Source organism: Lemur catta, chromosome 7, assembly GCF_020740605.2.
Source record: "Lemur catta isolate mLemCat1 chromosome 7, mLemCat1.pri, whole genome shotgun sequence".
In the NCBI taxonomy this organism is placed as follows: domain Eukaryota; kingdom Metazoa; phylum Chordata; class Mammalia; order Primates; family Lemuridae; genus Lemur; species Lemur catta.
Window position 1 is genome coordinate 19,120,112 of NC_059134.1, and position 21,240 is coordinate 19,141,351.

General features: G+C 37.3%; 1 protein-coding gene across 2 annotated transcripts in view; it reads right to left on the minus strand.

The window, feature by feature from the left end:
* SORL1 (sortilin related receptor 1) overlaps positions 1-21,240 on the minus strand; it is a 165,671-nt gene that overhangs the window by 83,879 nt on the left and 60,552 nt on the right. For both annotated transcript variants that reach the window (XM_045555782.1, XM_045555783.1), the window contains exon 12: positions 7,378-7,466. In XM_045555782.1, coding sequence (XP_045411738.1) covers positions 7,378-7,466 — 89 coding nt within the window. The remainder of the gene's footprint in view (positions 1-7,377; positions 7,467-21,240) is intronic.

The following is a 21,240-nucleotide window of genomic DNA, read 5'->3' on the forward strand; positions in this document are numbered from 1 at the left end:
AACTGCACATTTAGAACATTATGCTTTTTCAGAATTTTGGGGAAAGGGCATTTGCATTATCAGCTACAACAGTTAAAAGAACATCTATTTTGGACTGAATGCTGATGCCTAAAGGAGAATCTGTGTTGGTGAAGTGAAAGTGACAAGAACCTTATAAGAAAACAAACCATCAGCTGACCAACATAGTGAGACCCCATCTCCACAAAATTTTTTTTTTTTAATTAGCCAGGCTTGGTGACATGCACCTGTAGTCCGAGCTACTACTCAGGAGGCTGAGGGAGGAGGATCGCTTGAGCCTAGAAGTTTAAGGTTGCAGTGAGCTATGATCACATCACTGCACTCCAGCCTGGGTGACAGAGTGAGATCCTGTCTCAAAAAAAAAGAAAAAAAGAAAAGAAAAAGAAAACAGACCAAGTCATCTTTGTACTCTTAAGTTGTGAAAGAGGGTACGGGGCCCTAGCCTTTAGGAATAGAGAATTCAAACTGTTCAGATAAAAATATAGACATAATCCAATGGCCAAAACCTATCAAAAGGATAGGAAGGTCAGAAAATGTAATAATATAACATAATAAACCACAGATACTTTAAAAGGAGGAAGCAGTGGTAGATACCCCACTTACGACTCTAACATGTAGCTACACAGAAAGGTTCTTGACAAGCTCAGGTTTTTAAAGAACATGTTCAAGATGGGAAAAAAGTCATATAATCAAGGATAAAAAATTAAAGAGCAGTAGTAACTGCTAGTTAATTCTAACTGTAATTTTGTATAGCTAGTAGTCTATTGGAATAATAGTCAGACAACTCATGTTCCAAATGTGTCAAGGATTATGTTTCGAATTACCAAAATAATTGGTAGATTGGTGGGTTGGTTACTTAGTAAGTTATATAAAGAATTAGAAAGGAACACGATCATTGTTCTGATAACCAATAGTATATATAATAACAGATACAACTATCAATAAAAAAGAGAGATATATATTCATTCATTTATGAAAGCCATCACCCAGTTCTGCCTATCTTTATTAGACCTTTGAACTCCAGACTATTTCATGTTTCCTGGCTAAATGGAAAAATGTGAAGAAAATAAAGATTTCATTAGTAGAAATTTCTAAAAAATAACCTAGCAGTAAAGTTGGGTCTCCAAAAAAAAAAAGAAAAATCAAAAAAAACCACACAAAAGAATCTTTATTTTGCTTTTATCTTTATCAAAAAGAATGATCTTCAAACAGAACAAGGCCAAAAAAACAGAAGTTAAAGGAAAATGAGTACAAAATAAATTCTAGGGAACCGAGGGCTTTAAAGATAGGATGATTACAGAGCGCCTTTTAATAATCTCTAGAAGAATCGTGGAGAACAAAGGTCTCAAAGACTAGAATAGGAAGAATGGTTTTACTTCCCTAAAGAAGAAAAGGTGGTTTCAAGAATGGATTATGAAACAGGTGATTTGAGAGCACTTAGAAGAAAAGGAAGTCAGGCTGGGACTGATGTAGAAATGGTTTTACACACAAGTCATAACAAACTAATCCCATTTCTTTTCTCATGATAATTCCTGATTTGAAGAGCAGGATAATGATATAGAACATTCTTTTTTACATGAAGATCTCTGTGGACCACACAGTTAGATAAAATTCACTGCTGGTGCAACAAACAAATCCCAAGTGTGCTGATGTATGTTTTGATCTCAGCCCAGAATGGGACCTCTAGTTCTCACAGAGCACAACACGTGTTGATGATCCGGACAGGGATCTGGAAGGTGAATCTACCAAATTTGCAAAGGGCACAAGGCTAGTTGTCCACATTATACACTAAATGCCAAAAACAGGATTCAAATCAAAAGAATAAGCAAAAATGAGAATAAAGACAAAGCTCTACACGTAGTTTCAAAAACCTATCTGCTCAAATACAGAATGGGGAACATCTGGTCTTTAATGAGATCCATAAGAAAAAAGGATCTCTGGGTTTTTTAGTTAAATTGAACTCAGCCTACTGATACAGGTTACAAGATGAATAAATCTCAAAATTATTATGCTGAGTAAAAGAAGCCAAATACAAAAAATACAAACATATGAAATTCTGGAATAGGCAGAACTAACCTACAGTGAAAAAGACCAGCCCATTGCCTCTACTTGGGGCAGGACGGTGGGGGTGGGTAGCATGACTGGAAAGGGGCACAGGGTATTTTCTAGGGTGATGGAAATGCTCTACATCTTTTCATGCATCCTTTAGAAGTAACTAAATGGTATATTTAACATCTGAGCATCTCATGGTATATAAATTGCACCTCAATTTTTTAAAAAAGTCGGAGCCACTAGAGTTTGAGGTGGCTGTCAAAAATGTAAACAGCCTGAGGCTTTTATTAACAGAAATAGAGTATCCAGAATCATGTAGATATTAATCCTAATGTCTTCTGCATGTCAGGCTACTGGGGTCAGATACGAACCCCACATTTCAAGGCACTGACATCGTGAGACAGACCTAAAGGAGAACGGAGAAGGTGGAGATTCAGGATTCTACAGCATGTGAGGAAAGAAAGTGGAGATGTCCACTGGAATGGCAGATGCTAGAAGGACATGGACAGGGTCCTTAAATATCTGAAAGGCTTTCAGGTAAAAGGAAATGCCTGCTGTGTATCTCCATGAAGCAGAATTAAGCCCACTGTATAAAAGCTAGAGGGAGGAGAATTTGGGCTCTCTTACTAGAAAACTTTGATTCATACATGAATAATTGAACAAATGAACAACAAACTGCCCCAAAGTGAAATAGAAGTACCTTTTGATGTATCTGGCAAATTCCCCACTACTAGGATTGTTCAAGCAAAGACTGGACGACCATCTATCAAAGATGGTACAGAGAAAATTCTTGCAAAGGGTGGCAAAAGGCTGAACCAGATGATGTAATGTGCCCAGATTCCTGCTGGACACCTCTCCTTGGACATGCCATAGCCTCTTCAGTTCCACTAGTCCACGCCTGCATTCATGATATTGCCCTGCAAGCCAGCTCCTTTACCTCTGCTTTCCTGTGAGTGGTACGATCACTGCCTCTGTCACCCCAGGATAGTTAGAAATCTTGTCCCACAGACCCAGTCCTCAAACCCACCCCAGCACCATCTCTCAATTCCAGTCTTGCTCCACTCAAATGCCTCCTCCTCGTTCTGCCAGAGACATCTTTCCACAGTGCAAATCTAGCCATGCCATCCCCCCATTGAAAACCCTCCAAGACACTCTACCACCTCAAAAGTAGAGTTTAATCTCTTTAGTAAGGCACAGGGAAGGTCCTCCAGGACTGGCATCTCCATCCATACACCTGACCTCAAGCCCCCTTTCTCACTGCTCCCCACCTGGGAATTTGCATTCTATTAACACTAAAGAACCTGCATTCCACACCGACTCATGCTGCCCCCACTTTGCTCAAGGTGTCTCTAAGCCTAGAAAGGCATTCCAACCTTGTTTTTCACACTTTTGGTCTGGGCTCAAGTTTCATCCCTGTCTCCCAGGCAGCACCAGCTGGCCCTCACTCTGCCTCCCACTGCGCCCTGTGCTCACCTCGATCTCACACCCTTTAGTTTGAGTGACCTGATCCTGTGAGCGTTTTCCCCCTGCCTGCCATTCACCAGGAGCAAGATCCCTCACTCGCTCTTCTGTCCCTGGTACCTGGCACCCTTCCTAGAACACAGAGGGGCATTAATTAATTTTTTAACCCTGTCTCTCAGTTTCTTGCCAGTTAAAAGATGATAAGATGAACACCTGCTCCTCTATACCTCAAGAGGCAGAAGAGGGGGGTTAGAATGAAGTACGGGCAGCTCTCTGCAAGCGCACTGGTAAGTGTTACTACTGGTGGTAGGCGCTGCAATCCAGTGAAGAGGTGAACTGTCACCTCCCACATTCTGGGACTATGGGGCTGCTTCCAGAGCTGATGACGTCCAGCAAAGACAGCCACTCTGCTTCGTGGGCTCTTTGCAGGGGCTCTTCAGGATTCCCGGAGCGAATCCCTAGGAAATTGGAAATCTCCTTAGAGAAAAGATCCTTTGGGGCAAGTCCAAAATGTTATTAGTAACTACCAATACTATCATCATGCTGACCCAGAAACTGCCGAGAAGAAACAAAAGTTGATCTCATCTTTCAGGGTCGAGCCAACAATCTTGTGTTTGGATCTTTTTTGGTCAGAGTGCAAAAACACATCCACCCCTTCCCTGAAGAATGCTGATTATACACAAGGAAAAGACACTGCTCCTATGCATCCCCGGAGCAGGTTCGCAGCATCCGTGTGCTAAATGAATGAGTAAGTGAATCCCCATTTCAGACATGTAGACACAACAGCAAAACAAAGCATTCCACTTCTCGCTCTCAATTTCAATTAACAATAACAAAGGTAACAGTCTCAGTGGAGAATCGATGCAGAAGCTGAAACAAATAACAATCAACTCTTAGTTATCTGTGCTAATCAGGAAGAGAAAGACATGAATAATTTAAAAGAACAACCAAAACACACACACACACACACACACACACAAACCCTCTTATTTTAAGCAATGTTTCAACTTCTGTCCCTACTACCTCTTACTGGAGTTACTGATGCTAATTTACTTGGCTTTCCTCCAGAAAGATGGGTAAGTAGCAGGTCAGAAAGCCCCCTTTCCACACAAGCCCCGCTCCCAGCTTCTTTCCCACTAGCTCGGAAACATCACAGAGCCACAGGGGGCCCTAGCAGCCCTGAACAGCGCCCCACTCGCCCTTGCGTCCTTGGTGTCTAGAACAACATCTGGTTCACTGTGGATGTCCGACAAATGTTTGTGTAATTGACCTGAAATGATTCCTAACAGAAATGTGCTCAAGTTCCAGCCAGGGCACTAACTCCTGACTAATCACTTGTTCCCTTGTATGAAAACTGAGGAAGATGGGCTGGGTCATTTCTGCTGCCTACTGGGCTCCACCGGGTTGCACACATCCAGGGAGCCCCTACTCACGGGTCTGCTCCAGGGATTGTCATTTACACAGAGCACAACAGCAGTGGTCTCCCTTGGAGTGGTGCAACTGGTGCCCTACCCAGGTTCCTTTCAGTTTTATAAATAAGTAAAAAAATTTAAAAAAAAAATAAGCAATCTCAGAAAACTAAGTATGCATGACATATTTCAATTCAGTATGTGCTAAATGCCTACTAATAGGTATAGAGCAGAAATACTTATCTACAAAGGCCTTACTAACAAATTGAAGAATTCAGGCAAATAATGAAAACATAACAAAAGGAACCAGGGTATGATCGATGCTGAATTAATGGGACAGCCAATAAATGCTATCGGACTCAAAGAAGAGATCACTGTGGTTGGGGAGGCCAGATTCAGAAAGGCCAAAAGCTCTACCAACAACAGAAATCCAGTTTTGTCAGAAGCAGCCTCCATTCATGCATGGGCATCACAGTAAATCACCAGTGTGGTTTAAGGATATGAACTCACTTCAGTATTATTTCCTGCTTTTCAGAGCAGCAGGAGGAGAAGCAAAACACCTCTGTGAACAACACACTGAGTAAATGCCAGGTGGCTACACAGATTCAGGCCAGGCTCAGGCTGCTATCTGGGACACACGCACCTGTCAATAGGAGGCCTGTATGTATTTTCATGTTTGCAAGTGATTTATTCGAACCATGCCTACAGACACCTCCAAATGGCCTATACAAATAGAGGAATGCTACAGTGTCCATAATCCCCCAAAGTCTACAACCCCAGAGTCATTTTTAAATGTCTGGGGAGGGCATTGTGATTTGTTGGCAGCAGGTTTATTTTCCTGATCATGTTTTGCTCCAGCTAGTGCAGAATGACGCTGCGTTCCCTGAGCACATATGCACCGACAGATGGTGTAAGAGGACTAAAATCACACTCGGGCCTTCAGAGGAGCCAGCTTGGAATGCAAATGTGATCTGTAGGGAAGTTAAACAAGGAAAATCGAGAGCGGACTCTAAAATCTGAAAGCCATACAAAGAATGAAATGCAGTCCTAGGAAGCCAAACTGTGTCCCTTACATGTCTTTCACACATAGCAGGGGACCAACTATGATTGTTCCCTCACCTATCTTACAGTAAAAGGATGAGGTGCTTGAGGGTGGGGGATAGCACCCTATTTATCTTTAGATACACAGTACCTGGCACGATTAGTGCTTGCTAAATGTGTGAGATGAGAATTAAATTAGTGGATATATAAATGACAGTATAAATGTGGGAAGCACTGTGCTTTGTGACAGTCATCCTCTGAGCAAACACCAGTCCGAATATGGATACAGAATGTGGCATACAAACAGGGCCTCTTCTGACTCCTGCCTCTAAAGAAACAGCTGACCAGCGCTACGCGGAACAGAGAACAGCCAGGTGGAATGCTAAATGCCAGTGCTCTGCTTCTTTCTCCCTCAGCACATGTCAAATTAACTACAGGGGAAAACCCAGCTGCTATGATCTCTTTTTCCAAACCACCCACCTCTCTCGTGCTGCTGGCTCTGTTTCTAAAAGGAGCAAAGGAAAAGAAAGCTTTTCCTTGCATTAAACAAGAAGATTACAGAAGCCCTCTCAGTCTCCTTCCATAATCTATCTAATGAGTTCAGCTCAAAAACAGGGAGAAGTTAGGGCCAGGCTGCCCCGACCTAACGTAAACTGTTCGAGAACTCAGACAGAAGTCATCAAAGGACTGATTCTGACAAAATCAAAACTTAAAAGAGTAGAAGTTACAAACTCCTGAAATGTTTGCTTTTCAAAACAATATACGGCAAAGAATACATGACATAATCTAAAGACCCAAGTGCTAATCCTGTCCCCATCACTAACAAATGGGAAGACCCTGGGCAGGTTACTTCACCTTGCTCAGCCTCAGTTTTCTCATCTGTAAAATGAAGCCGTTAACTCCAAATAGCCCTTCCAGCTCATCTATGAGAACCTCCATAACCTAATGCAGCACAGCAAAAGTCAACTGGCTATCAAGTCACATGCATTCTGTAAAGTATTGCTCATGTATTACTTATTCATTAGACATTCTATGAGTAAATCTGTGTGTCACACACAAAGCAAAGAAAGAGAAATTAAAGAGTCTCTAGTTTTTTGTTTTTTTTTTTTTTGGTCATTATTAATTATTTATATAGAGTTGTACTTTTTCAAATCAATAAAATGATTTTGCTTGTTCCCCAACAATACCCCTAGATAGGGGGTATTGAAAGGACAGGGATAGAAAGGACAGGTTGTTATTCCCATTTTACAGATAAGGAAAGTTTAAGTAATTTCCAGAGGTCACAAATTATGCTACCAACACGCTAACACTGTACAAAGGTAATTTACTCATAATCACAGACATAAATTTCTGGGAGAACAGTTAGATGTTAGAAGACTTAACCAGAGACACTTACTTCAGCTCATTGGTCTCCGTGCCCTGGGCAATGGCCATGATGATGCCTCCGTGGTCCCCCCATGTGTAGTAGTGAGGTCCCGGAAGTGCCTGAAGAGGAAAAGCCAGTGCTCATGTCACTGCTGTGAAGGTAGCTGTGTAGAAGCCATGTAAATGTGCGTGCACACACACACGTTAGCAATCAACCATTTGAATACGATTTTTCAGTTTATAATACACATTCACATACATTATCTCATCTGCTCCACACAATCCTAAGGATAGGCAGAGCAAGTTCTGGTATCCCATTTTTTTCCCCAAATGAAGAAATAAGCGGTTAATACTAACATGGCAAACTGTGAACAGCAGAGGTAGGTCTCAAGCCCAAATCTTTGACTCTCCCCAACCAACGATTAAAAATTAACCAACTAGGGCTGCAGTTCTACTAGGACAGGATAAGCCCCCTATAGCCCATCCTTCCTGCTAATTACAACTAAAAACCCTGGACAAAATACAAAAAGCAACTTCCAGAGGATGCTCAAAAGTAAACAAAAGCAGGAGCTTATTATGGAAGGGATCTAAAACCTGGAGAAGCTACTCACACAGTTGCGGGTTTCCTGGCATGGCTTTGCCCTGAGGGAAAGCCCCAGTCATGGAGTGCACCTCAGTCCCAGCCAGAGAGCTGAACTTTCTGCCAAAGGAACCGGGAAAAGGAGCCCCTGCAGGCTGGGGAAAATGCAGATGGACTCCCGGAGGGGCAGTGTCAAAAAAGTAAATCTCCTAATTCTGTGTATGAATTTACATAAGCCCCAGCCTAACACCTAATCTATCCATGTTCACACCCATACCAGCAGAATAAAGGTTTAGCAGACTAACCTGAGATTTGAAATATCACCCACAGAAAGCAAGACACAACAGTCAGAACCTAACAGGCCTATTACATGCTTTAAAAAAAATAAAAAAAAAATGCTTCAGAAGATGATTTCATTTCATGCATTTCATTCACATGTCCAGAAATGGAAACCAAAATTATTCAACATATAGCATGCAAACCTATTTATGTGTCCAATTCTCAAGGAAAAAGAAAGTAAACAGGCACAAATCCCAAGGCAATTATATATTGGACTTTTAAAACAGCTATTATAACCATGTTCCAGGAAGAAAAAAAAAAAAAACACATGAAATGAACAAAAGAATTCTCCCCAAAGGAGTGAAAACAGTTTTTTTAAAAAAGAACCAAATAGAAGTTTTATTAACAGAAAAACACAATATCTGAAATAAATTCACATATGGGTTCAATATCAGAGTAGAAATGACAGAGGAATTAGTGAATTTGAAGATAAATATAGACCAACAGAAACTATCCATTCTAAAGAACATACAGGATTATTGAACTTCCTATTACAAAATGGTGGCATAGAGGCAAGCTGGTCTCTTCTCCACATTAAAAAAAACAAGAGCAAATATGCAGCCCTGAGATCTTCATCAGCAACAACCCAGAACTCAAGTACAAGAAAGAGATAGTTCCCGGGGCACAGAAAAGTGGAAAAACTGAGCAGAGAGTTGGAGAACCAGACTTCCATATCCACAACACTCTTTCCCCTCATTTGTCCAGGCACCAGCGGCATGGAAAATCTCCCCTCAACTCAAAGTTCCTACACTGAAAAAAGTGAAATTGAGGTGGTCAGCCAGCTTCCCCACATTCTTGGGCTCTCTGGCAGGAGATCTGTCCTTTCCTTAACCTATGGGTAGCATCATACCTGCCTGAAGGAAGAAACATCCCGGAGGAGGTGGGATTACCATCTCCAGCCTTGAAACTCTGCTCTGTGCCTTGGACAAAGGAAATGACAAATAAGAATGGCTGTAGGAGGACCATTGCCCAGGACACAAACCCCTAGCCATTGTCTGGTTATCCCACATTGCTGGGATAATCCCTTTGGGACCTCCTCTATTTGGGACAGGCAGTGCTCCAATCATTTACCAGAGCAGAGGTGAACCTGGGCTTAAGGCGCCACCTAGAGCTGAAAAGTAGGCAGCCATCTAACAGGGAGGCTAGCAAATACATTCAATAAAAACCAAAACATTTTCCAGAATAGACTATATCTTAGAACACAGTCAGACAGAGTCTGGAATAAATAACTAATCTTTCAATGCAAAGACACCGATGTGTGCCCACAGGAAACGACAGCAAACAAGGAACCATGACCTCCCCAAAAGGACAAAGCAAAAATCCACTGGCTGACCCTAACGAGATGGCAATTTGTGAGCTGTCTAACCAAAAATTCAAAATAGTAGTTTTAGAAAACTCAGTGATCTCCAAGATAACACAGAAAAGCAATTCACAAATTCATCAGAAAAATTTGACAAAGAGATTGAAATAATAAAAAAAAAAATCAAACAGAAATCGTGGAACTGAGAAGTATATTTGCTAAACTGAGAAAATTTTTAGAGGCTCTCAACAACAGAATGAACCAAGTAGAGGAAAGAATCAGTGAGCCTGAAGATACACAGAGGAGAAAAAAGAATGAAAAAGAATAAATACCACTACAAGATATAGAAAATTACCTCAGAAGACCAAACCTAAGAATTGTTGGTGTTCAAGAGAGAGCTAAGCAAGAGCAAGGGGGAGATATAATAGCTAATTCAAAGAAACAATAACAAAAAACTTTCCAAAACTCGAGAAATATATAAATATCTAGGTATAGGAAGATCTTGGAACACCAGGAAGATTCAACCCAAATAAGACTACCCCAAGGTATTTAATAATCAAACTGTCAAAGGTCAAGGACAAAGAGAAGATCTAAAAGTAATGAGAGATAAGAAGCAAATAACAGGTAAAGGGGCTCCAGTTCATCTGACAACAGACTTCTCTACAGTCCAGAAGGCAGAGGAAGACATTCTCAAAATACTCAAAGAAAAAACAAACTGTAACCCAAGAATACTGTACCAGTAAAACTGTCATTCAAATTTGAAGGAGAGATAAAGTCTTTCACAGACAAGTAAGGCTGAGAGAATTCATCACCAGACCCATCTTTCAAGAAATGCTAAAGAAAGTTCTTCAAACTGAAAGAAAAAAAATACTAACATGCAAAAAAAAAAAAAAAAAAATGTCTCAAGGTGTAAAATCCGCTGGTGGATTAAGTACGTGGACAAACTCAGAATACTCTTTTATCATATTTGTGGTTTCAATCTACCTGTAACTCTAGTACAAAGTCCAAAAGACAAATCTATCAAAAACCATAATAGCTACTACAACCTGTTAAGAGACAAACCATTTAAAAATATGTAAATTGAGACAACTAAGAGTTAATATATTAGGGGAATGGAGTTAAAGTGTAGAATTTTTTTGTAAGTCTTTTTTTATTTTTTTATATTCTTTTATTTGTGTCCTAAGATAAGTTCTCATCTCTTTAAGATAACTTGTTATGTCTGTCAAATGTTTTTGTAAGCCTTGTGGTAATCACAGCACAAAAATCTATAATAGATTCTCTAGAAATAAAAAGCAGCAGATTTAAACAAACTACCAGAGAATATCAGTTAAGTACAAATGAAGACAGCAAGAAAGGAAGAAAGGGGAATCTCAAAACAACCAGAAAACAAGCAACAAAATGGTATTAGTAAGTCCTTATTTATCAATAACACTGAATGTAAATGGTCTCAATTCTCCAATTAAAAGGCATAGAGGAGCTGAAGGGATAAAGAAACAATTATAAGCTGCCTTCAAGAAACCCACTTCACCTATAAAGACACATACAGACTAAAAGTGAAGGGGTGGAAAAAGATATTCCATGCAATTGGAAACCAAAAAGAACAGAAGTAGCTATACTTATGTCAGAGAAAAGAGACTACAAAGCAAAGACTATTAAAAAAAGACAAGAAGGGTTATTATATAATGATAAAGGAGTCAATTCAGCAAGAGGATATAACTACAAATATGTGTGTACCCAACACCAGAGCTTCCAGATCTATAAAGCAAGCATTAATAGACCTAAAGGAAGAGATAGACTGTAATACAATAATAGGAGGGGATTTTAACACCCGACTCTAATGATGGACAGATAATCCAGGCAGAAAATAGTGTAGCTAGGCAAGGTGAACTCACACCTATAATCTTAGCACTTTGGGAGAGCGAGGTGGGAGGATCACTTGAGGCCAAGAGCTCAAGACCAGCCTGTGCAACATAGCAAGAACCTGTCTCTACAAAAAATAATTTTAAAAAGCCAGGCATGGTTGTGCAAGCCTGTAGTCTCAGCTACTCAATAGGCTGAGGCAGGAGGATTGCTTAAGCCCACGACTTCAAGGTTACAGGGAGCTATGATCACGGCACTACACTCCAGCCTGGGCAATACAGGAAGACCTTGTCTCTAAACAAACAAACAAACAAACAAAAAAACAAAGAAAGAAACAGCACACTTAAACTACATACTAGATCTAACAAGCCTAACTGACATTTTACAGAACATTTCACCTAACCAATATAGAAAACACATTCTTTTGATCATGGAACATTTTCCAGAATAGACCATATCTTAGACCACAAAACAAATCCGTACAAATTCTGAAAAACAGAAATCCTATCAAGTGTCTTCTCTGACCACAATGGAATAAAACTAGGTATCAATAACAAGAAGAACCTTGAAAAATATACAAACACATGGAAATTAAACAATATGTTCCTGAATGACCAATCGGTCAATGAAGACATTAAAGAAGAAATTTAAAAATTTCTCAAAACAAATGAAAATGGAAACACAACATACCAAAATCTAGGGGATATGGCAAAAGGAGTACTAAGATGGAAGTTTACAGCAATAAACACCTATATCAAAAAAATAGAGAGACTCCAAATTAACAACCTAATGATGCATCTCAAGGAACTAGAAAAGCAAGAACAAACCAAACCCAAAATTCATAGAAGAAAAGAAATAATAAAGATCAGAACAGAAATAAATGAAATAGAGACAAAAAAGTACAGAAGATCAATGAAATGAAAAGTTGGGTTTTTTGAAAATAAACAAAATTGACAAACCTTTAGCTAGACTAACTAAAGAGAAAAGACCCAAATACATAAAATCAGAAATGAAAACGAGACCTAATAACTGAGATCTCAGAAATACAAAGCATCATTAGGGACTATATGAACTATATGCCAACAGATTGGAAAACCTAGAAGAAATGGATAAATTTCTGGACACATACAACCTACCAAGAACCATGAAGAAACAGAAAACCTTAACAAACCAGGAACAAGTAATAATATCAAAGCTGTAATGAAAAAATCTCCCATCAAAGAAAATCCCAGGACCTGATGGATTCTGAATTCTACCAAATATTTAAAGAACTGATACCAATCCTGCTCAAACTTTTCAAAAAAACTGATGAGGAGGGAAACTTCCAATCTCATTCTATGAGGCCAGCATTGCCCAGACAAGGATACAACAAAAAAAGAAAACTATAGGCCAATATCACTGATGAACATAGATGCAAAAATCCTCAACAAAATACTGGCAAACCAAATGTAACAACATATTAAAAAGATCGTTCACCATGATCAAGTGGGATTCATTCCAAGGATGCAAGGATGGTTCAACATATGCAAATCAATTACCATGATTGTGTATGTTAATCATAATTGATAATTCATCATCAATTATCACACCACATCAACAAGAACAAAAACTATATGATTACTTCAATAGCTGCTGAAAAAGTATTTGATAAATACAACATCCCTTTATGATAAAAACTCTCATTAAAATGGATATAGAAGGAACAGACTTGAAAATAATAAAGGCCATCAAACACACAGCTAACATCATACTGAATGGGGGAAAACTAAAGGCCTTTCCTCCAAAAATTGAAACAAGACAAGGATGCCCATTTTCACTACTATTATTCAACATAATACTGAAAGCCATGACAGAGCAATTAGGCAACAGAAAGAAATAAATGGCATCCAAATTGGGAAGGAAGAAGTCAAATTCACCTGTGTGCAGACAACATGACCTTATACCTAGAAAAACCCAGACTGCACCAAAAAACTGTTCAAACTGATAAAAGAATTCAGTAAAGTTGCAGGACGCAAAATCAACATACAAAAATCAGTAGCATTTCCATACACGAACAACAAGTAATCTCAAAAAGAAATCCCATTTATAATACTTATAAAAAATGTAATACCTAGGGATCAATCTAAACAAAGAAAGGAAAGGTCTATACAAGGGAAACTATAAAACTCTGATGAAAAAAATAGAAGAGGACACAAAAAAATGGAAAGATATTCTAGGCTCATGGATTAGAAGGATTAATATTGTTAAAATGACAATACTACCCAAGCAATTTATAGAGTCAATGCAATCTCTATCAAAATTCCAGTAACATTCTTCATGGAAACAGGGAAAAAAATCCTAGAATTTATATGGAACCACAAAAGACCCCCAATAGACAAAGCAATCCTTTGCAAAAGGAACAAAGCTGGAGGCATCACACAACCCAACTTCAAAATTTATTCCAAAGCTACCATAACCAAAACAGCATGGTACTGGCATAAAAATAGATCCATAGGTCAGACGCGGTGGCTCACACCTTTAATCCTAGCACTCTGGGAGGCCGAGGCAGGTGGATCGCTCGAGGTCAGGAGTTCGAGACCAGCCTCAGCAAGAGCGAGAACCTGTCTCTACTAAAAATAGAAAGAAATTATCTGACCAACTAAAAAATATATATAGAAAAAATTAGCCGGGCATGGTGGCGCATGCCTGTAGTCCCAGCTACTCGGGAGGCTGAGGCAGTAGGATCGCTTAAGCCCAGGAGTTTGAGGTTGCTGTGAGCTAGGCTGACGCCACGGCACTCACTCTAGCCAGGCAATAGAGTGAGACTCTGTCTCAAAAAAAAAAAAAAAAAAAAAGATCCATGGACCAATGGAACAGAACAGAGAACCCAGATATAAATGCACACATTTACAACTAATTCATCTTTGACAAAGGCACCAAGAATTTGCAATGGGGAAAGGACAGCCTTTTCCAAAAATGGTGCTGGGAAAACTGGATAGCTATATGCAGAAGAATGAAACTAGACCACTATCACTGACCATACACAAAAATCAAATAAAAATGGATTAAAGACTTGAATCTAAGACCTGACAATACGAAATTAATAGGAAAAAAACATTGGGGAAATGCTCCAGGACATCAGCGTTGGCAAAGATTTCAAAAGCACAGGCAAACAAAGCAAAAACAGACAAATGTGATTACATCAAGCTAAAAAGGTTCTGCACAGCAAAGGAGAAATCAACAAACTAAACAGACAACCTAAAGAATAGGAGAAAATATCTGCAAACTATTCATCTGTCAAGGGATTAATAAATAACCAGAATATATAAGGAGCTCAAACAACTCAATAGCAAAAACATAAATAACCCGATTAGAAAATAGGCAAAAGATCAGACATTTCTCAAAAGAAGACATACAATGGCAAACTGATACATGAAAAATGTTCAGCATCACTAACCTTCAGAGAAATGCAAACCAAAACCACAATGCAATATCATCTCTCCCCAGTTAAAATGGTTTGTATCAAAATGAAAGGCAATTAGCAGATACTGGTGAGGATGTGGAGAAAGGGGAACCCTCATATACTGTTGGCAGTAATATAAATTAATACAGACACTATGGAGAACAGTATGGAAGTTCCTTAAAAAAACTAAAAATAGAACTTCCATATGATTCCAGCAATTGAACTACTGGCCATATATCCAAAAGAAAGGAACTCAATGTATCAAAGAGATGTCTGTACTCCCATGTTTGTTGCAGCACTAGACACAATAGCCAAAATACGGAATCAACCTAAGTGTCCATCAACAGATGAACAGATAAAGAAAATGTGGTATATATACACAATAGAATACTATTCAGCCATAAAAAAGCGAAATCCTGTCATTTGCAGCAACATAGATGGAACTAGAGGCTATTTATGTTAAGTGAAATAAGCCAAGTGCAGAAAGACAAATATTGCATATTCTCATTCATATATGGGAGATAAAAAAAAAATAGCAAAATCTCATGAAAATAGATATTAGATTGGTGGCTACCACAGTCCAGGGAAAGGCAGTGGGAGGGAGAGAAGAAGGGAAAAAAAAGAACATAAATGTATTACCACTGATCTGTAAATTTAAAAATAATAAAGATGGTAAATTATACATATTTTACCTCAATAAGAAAAATTTTTTTAAAATAGCATACAAGAAAAAAGATTTTTGAAAAAAGATTTTTGAAAAAATATCTCCAAGGACCTGTGGAATAATAACAGCTCCAATGTGTAACTAAAGTCTGAGAAGAATAGGATAAAGGCATTGAGGCAGGAAAAAATATCTGAAGAAATAATGGCTGAAGATTTCACAAATTTGGTAAAAGACATAAATCTATAGATTCAAAATCAGCAACCCAAACAGGATATACTCAAAGAAAATGCCTCCTAGACACATAATAAAACTGCTTAAAATGAAAGAAAAGGAAAAAAATCTTGAAAGCATCTAGAGAAAATGACATGTTACACACAGGAGAATGATAGCTGAAATGACAACAGGTTTCTCATCAGAAGACTGGCAAGAAGACAGTAGGACATCTTTAAAGTATTGGAAGAAAATTATTGTCCACCCACAATTCTATATCCAACAAACATACATCACCAAGAATGAAGGTAAAAGAGACATTTTGCAAATGAAGGAAAATCAAGAGAATTCATAGCCAGTAGACCTCCTCTAAAGAAATGCTAAAGGAATTTTTTAGGCTGTATGGAAATTTCCCATGAGATCTTCAGGAATGAAGAAAAAGCTAGAGAAATGCTAAATATCTGGGTAAATATGAAATACTTTTTCCTCTTAAGTTCTTTAAAATTCATATGATGATGTAAAGCAAAACAAACATTATTTGTAGGTGTTTCAATATATGCTGATGATACATATAACAATAACATAAAAGTAGCAGAGCAGAAAAAGGACTTATATATGGTTACAAGCCTTCTAAATTTTGTTAAGTGCAATATTAACTCAAAAAAGGCTATAAAATATTAGATATGTATATTGTAATCCTTAGAGAAGCCATTAAAAATACAAAGAAATATAATTTTCAAAATAAATAAAAACAGAATACTAAAAATATCTAATACAAGAGAAGATAGGAAATGAGAAACAGAGGAATAATAAACAGAGGGGATAATAAATAAATAAATAATAAAATATTAGATCTAAATCCAACCATATCAATAATTCTATTAAATGCTAATGGCTTAAGCTTTTCAGTTAAAAAGCAGAACTTGGTAGAATGAAAAAAAAAAGCAAAGCCCTACTATATGTTGACTGTAATGTAATATAATGTATAATATAATACTTATATAACACTTTAGATATAATGACACAGATAGGTAGAAAGTAAATGGATGATAAGGATCCACTATCCAAACAGTAAACATAAGGGAAGAGTGATTATTTCAATATCAGATAAAATAGACTTCAAAACAGAGTATTACCATAAATAAAGAGGGATATTTCATAACAATAAAAGGAAGAGTTCATCAGAAAAGATAATAATAAATTTAAATATACTTAATAACAGAGACTCAAAATATATAGAAAAATAAAGCAGAAATTGACAAAATTTAAAGGAGAAATAAATAATTCCACAATCATAGTAAGAAATCTTACCCTGCCTCTTATAGCAATTTAGAGAACTATACCAAAAGTAAACCAAAGGAAAAAAAAAACCAGTATAAAAATAGAAGATCTGAACATTATCAACCACCTTCATATAAATAATATCTATAAAACACTACAACAAATGCAGAATACACATTCCTTTCCAGTGCACATGATATATTCACCAGTATAGACCATATGCTGGATTACAAAACTAGTCCTACAAATTTCAAAGGACTGAAATCACACAAAGTATGTTCTCTGACTATAGGAAATTAAATTAGATATCAATAATAATAAGATATTTATGAAGTTCCCAAATACCTGAAAATTAAATAATACTTTTCTAAATAACTTATCAGTCAAAGACAAAAATCAAAAGAGATGTTATGGGATGGTGAAAATGTTCTGGAATTAGATAGCGGTGATGGTTGCATGCCCTTGTGACTATACTAAAAACTCTTGAACTGTATACTTTATAATGATAAATTTTATAGTATGTGAATTATATCTCAATTTTAAAAGGGGACATTTAAAAATATTCTAAACTTAAAGACAATTAAAATAAAACATAGATAAATATGTGGCATATAACTAAAGCAGTATTTAGAGGAAAACTTACAGCTTTAAATGCTTACATTAGAAAAGAAGGTCTAAAATCAATGACCTAAGGCTATACACCTTAAAAAGGTACAAAAAGCAGAGCAAAATATATAAGGGAAAAAAATATGAGAAGAAATCAACAAAACAGAAAATAGAGCAAATTAACAGAGCCAAAGCAAGTCCTTTGAAAAGATCGAAAATATTGACAAACATAAACTAGGGAAAATAGAGAAAATGTAATTCCTGATACTGATGATTTGTGCATTATCACCTAAGGTCCTACAAATATTAAAAAGATAACAACAAAATATAATGAATAACACAAGCCAACAAATGCAACAACTTAGATAAACGGACAAATTTCTTGAAATATACAAGTCACCAAAATTGATACAAAAGAAAACGTGAATAGCCCTATATCAACCAGAGAAATTAAATTTCCTATCAAAAATATTCACGAAAAGGCAACTCCAGGCCTGGATAGTTTCACTAATGAATTATCCAAGAAAAAAATACCATCAAATTTATACAAACTTTGTCAGACAATAAAGGAAGAGGGATCACTACTCAGCTTGTTTTATGATAGCAGCCAAACCCTAATACTAAAACTTAACAAAGACATTACCAAAAAAGAAAATTGCAGACTAATCTCTCTCACAAATAATGCAAGAATCCTTAACAAAATATTAGTAAATAAAGCCTAGCTGTATATTAAAAAATTAATGCATCATGTCCAAGTAGAGTTTATCCAAGTAATTCAAGATTGGTGTAACATTCAAAAATCGATTAATGGGAAAAAAATAATCAATTAATGTAATATATTAACAGAAAAATTAAGCAAATCCACATTATTTTAATAGATTTTAAAATGGCATTTGACAAAATTCAATATCCAACCACGAGCAGAAATTGTCGACAAGCTAGGAATAACAGGGATATTTCCCACATTGATAAAGTACATGTATGGGAATCTACTGCAAACACTATATCTAATGGTGAAAGGCTGTTTCCCTCTGAGAGAGAGAACAAGGCAAGGATGGCCACTTTCACTACTTCTCTTCAACACTATATACATGGAGGTCCCAGTCTTTGTAATAATACGAGGGGAGAAAATGGAAGAAAGGAAGGAGGGGGGAAGAAGAGAAAAAAGAAGAAAGGACGGATAAGAGAAAGAGAAAAGTCATAAAGATCAGAAAGGAAGAACTACAACTATCTCTTTTTGCAAATGGTATGATTGCTTATGTAGAATCTACAAAATGACTGCTACAAATAATAAATTACTTTTTTAGCATTACTCAGACAATACACAGTTAATATACAAAAATCAATTGTATTCTTATATGCTAGAGCAAAAATTGGGAAAATGAACTAAGTTCCATTTACAATAATACCAAAAAAATTAAAACTACCTAGGAATAAAGCTAATAAAAGATATGCAGGACCTCCACATTGGAAACTACAAATACTAAGAGAAATTAAAGAAGAAATGGAGAATATACTACATTGATACATCAGAAAATATAATTGTGTTGTCAATTCTCTCCCAAATTGATCTATAAATTCAATACAATCACAATCAAAATCCCAGGTTTTGTAGAAATTAACAAGCTGATTCTAAAATGTATATAGAAATGCAAAGGACCTAGGATAATCAAAGCAATTTTTAAAATGAACAAAGTTGGAGGACTTACCCTACTTGAATTCAACATTTACTATAAGGCTTTGGAAATGAAGACAATTTGGTATTGGTGAAAAGATAGATCAACAGAACAGAACAGAAAGTCCTGAAATAGAACCAATAGTCCTGAAATTGGCCCATATAGGACGATTTGATTTTCAAACAAGTACCAAAGCAATTCAATGGGGTAAAGAGTATTTTTGATAAGTGGTGCTGGATCAACTGGATCTCTATATGGAAAAAATGAATATCAACTCTTCCCTTATCATATATAAAAATTAACTCTAAGTAGATCATAAACCTAAACATGAAGCTTAAAACTATAAAACCTATAAAAGAATACATAGAGGAAAATCTCTGCCACCTTGGGAGAGGCAAAGGTTTCTTAGATAGGACACAAAAGGCACAAAACAGAAAAAGAAAACTGATCAATTGACTTCACCAAAATTTAAACATTTGTTCTTCAAAAGACACCATTAACAAAAAAGCCAGGCACACATTAGCAAAAAATGTTTACAACACATTCATCATACAAAAGACCTAAATCCAGAATATATTAAAAAAATCTTACAACTCAAAGATAACCCGATTTTTTTAATAGGCAAAATATTTGGACAGACACATCACAAAAGATTTTGAAATGGCCACTGAGCACATGAAAAGAAGCTCAACGTCATTAGTAGTCACGGAAATGCCAACTAAAACCACAATGAGGTATCACTACACACTTATTAAAATATCTAAAATTAAAAAGACTGACCATACAAAGTATTGGGAAAGATGTAGAGCAATCAGAATTCTCACCTGCTGCTTGGTGGAAACGTAAAATGGCAAACAATTCGGCAGTTCTTTAAAAAGTTAAATATATACCCACCACGCTACCCCAGCCATTCCATTCCTAGGTTACTTACTCCAGAGAAATGAAAAAAATATGCGCACATAAAAACATGTGCATGAATGTTCATAACAGCTACATCTGCCATCAGCACAAATGGGAATGTCCATCATCAGATGAATGGATAAACAACTACGACAGGATACTAAGCAGCAAAAAAAAAAAAAAAAAAAGGAACGAACTATTGATACATGAAACAATACAGATGGGCCTCAAAATCACCATGAGTCCATTTATTAGAATTCTAGAAAATGCCAACTAATAACCTACAGTGACAGAAGTAGACGGGGACGAGAGCGGAGGGAGGGATGAGTTACTAGGGGTCACAAAGATACTTTACGGAAGGTGATGGAAATGTCTGTTACCTTACTTGTGGGATAGTGACCAATTCTGATCAAATTGCACACTTTAAACATGTGCAGTTTACTGTACTTAACAGCTGCTTCAATAAAGTTGTTAAAGAAAAAAGCACAAAAAAGAAATTCTGAGGAGCAGAGAATTTGCACGACTAATTAGGGATTAAAGGAGAACTAGCATTATGGTCATCAGCGCTCCAAGCAGCATTCTGTCCACTGCATCCTCCTCCTCTGCCACCACTTGTCCCCTCACGCAACCTAGACTGTCCCTCTAAAATGAAGGCTCCCGCGAGGGCTCAGATGCCCACTCACACAGTCTCAATCTTTTCATCCCCCAGTTAGTTCTCTGCTTTTCCCAAAATAAGGTCTCTTGTGCACTGGCTGCTTCTTGGCAGGCATTAAGCATGCCTGGGGGAGGCACCGACAGCTGCCCCGGCAATCGCCAGATGATACCACTTCACTGCGGGAAGAACAAGACACTGCTTCTACCCAGAAGGAAATCACTTGCAGATGTTCAAATCCCAGATTACACCAACAGCAGAGGGTACAAATAAACCACAGGCTGATCTGCACAAGACAGAACACCCAATTTCAAAAGGAGCGTCCAGCTCCAAGGAAGGGGAAAGCAGCTGCTTAATCTTTCCCAAGGGAGCAAGACAAGCATG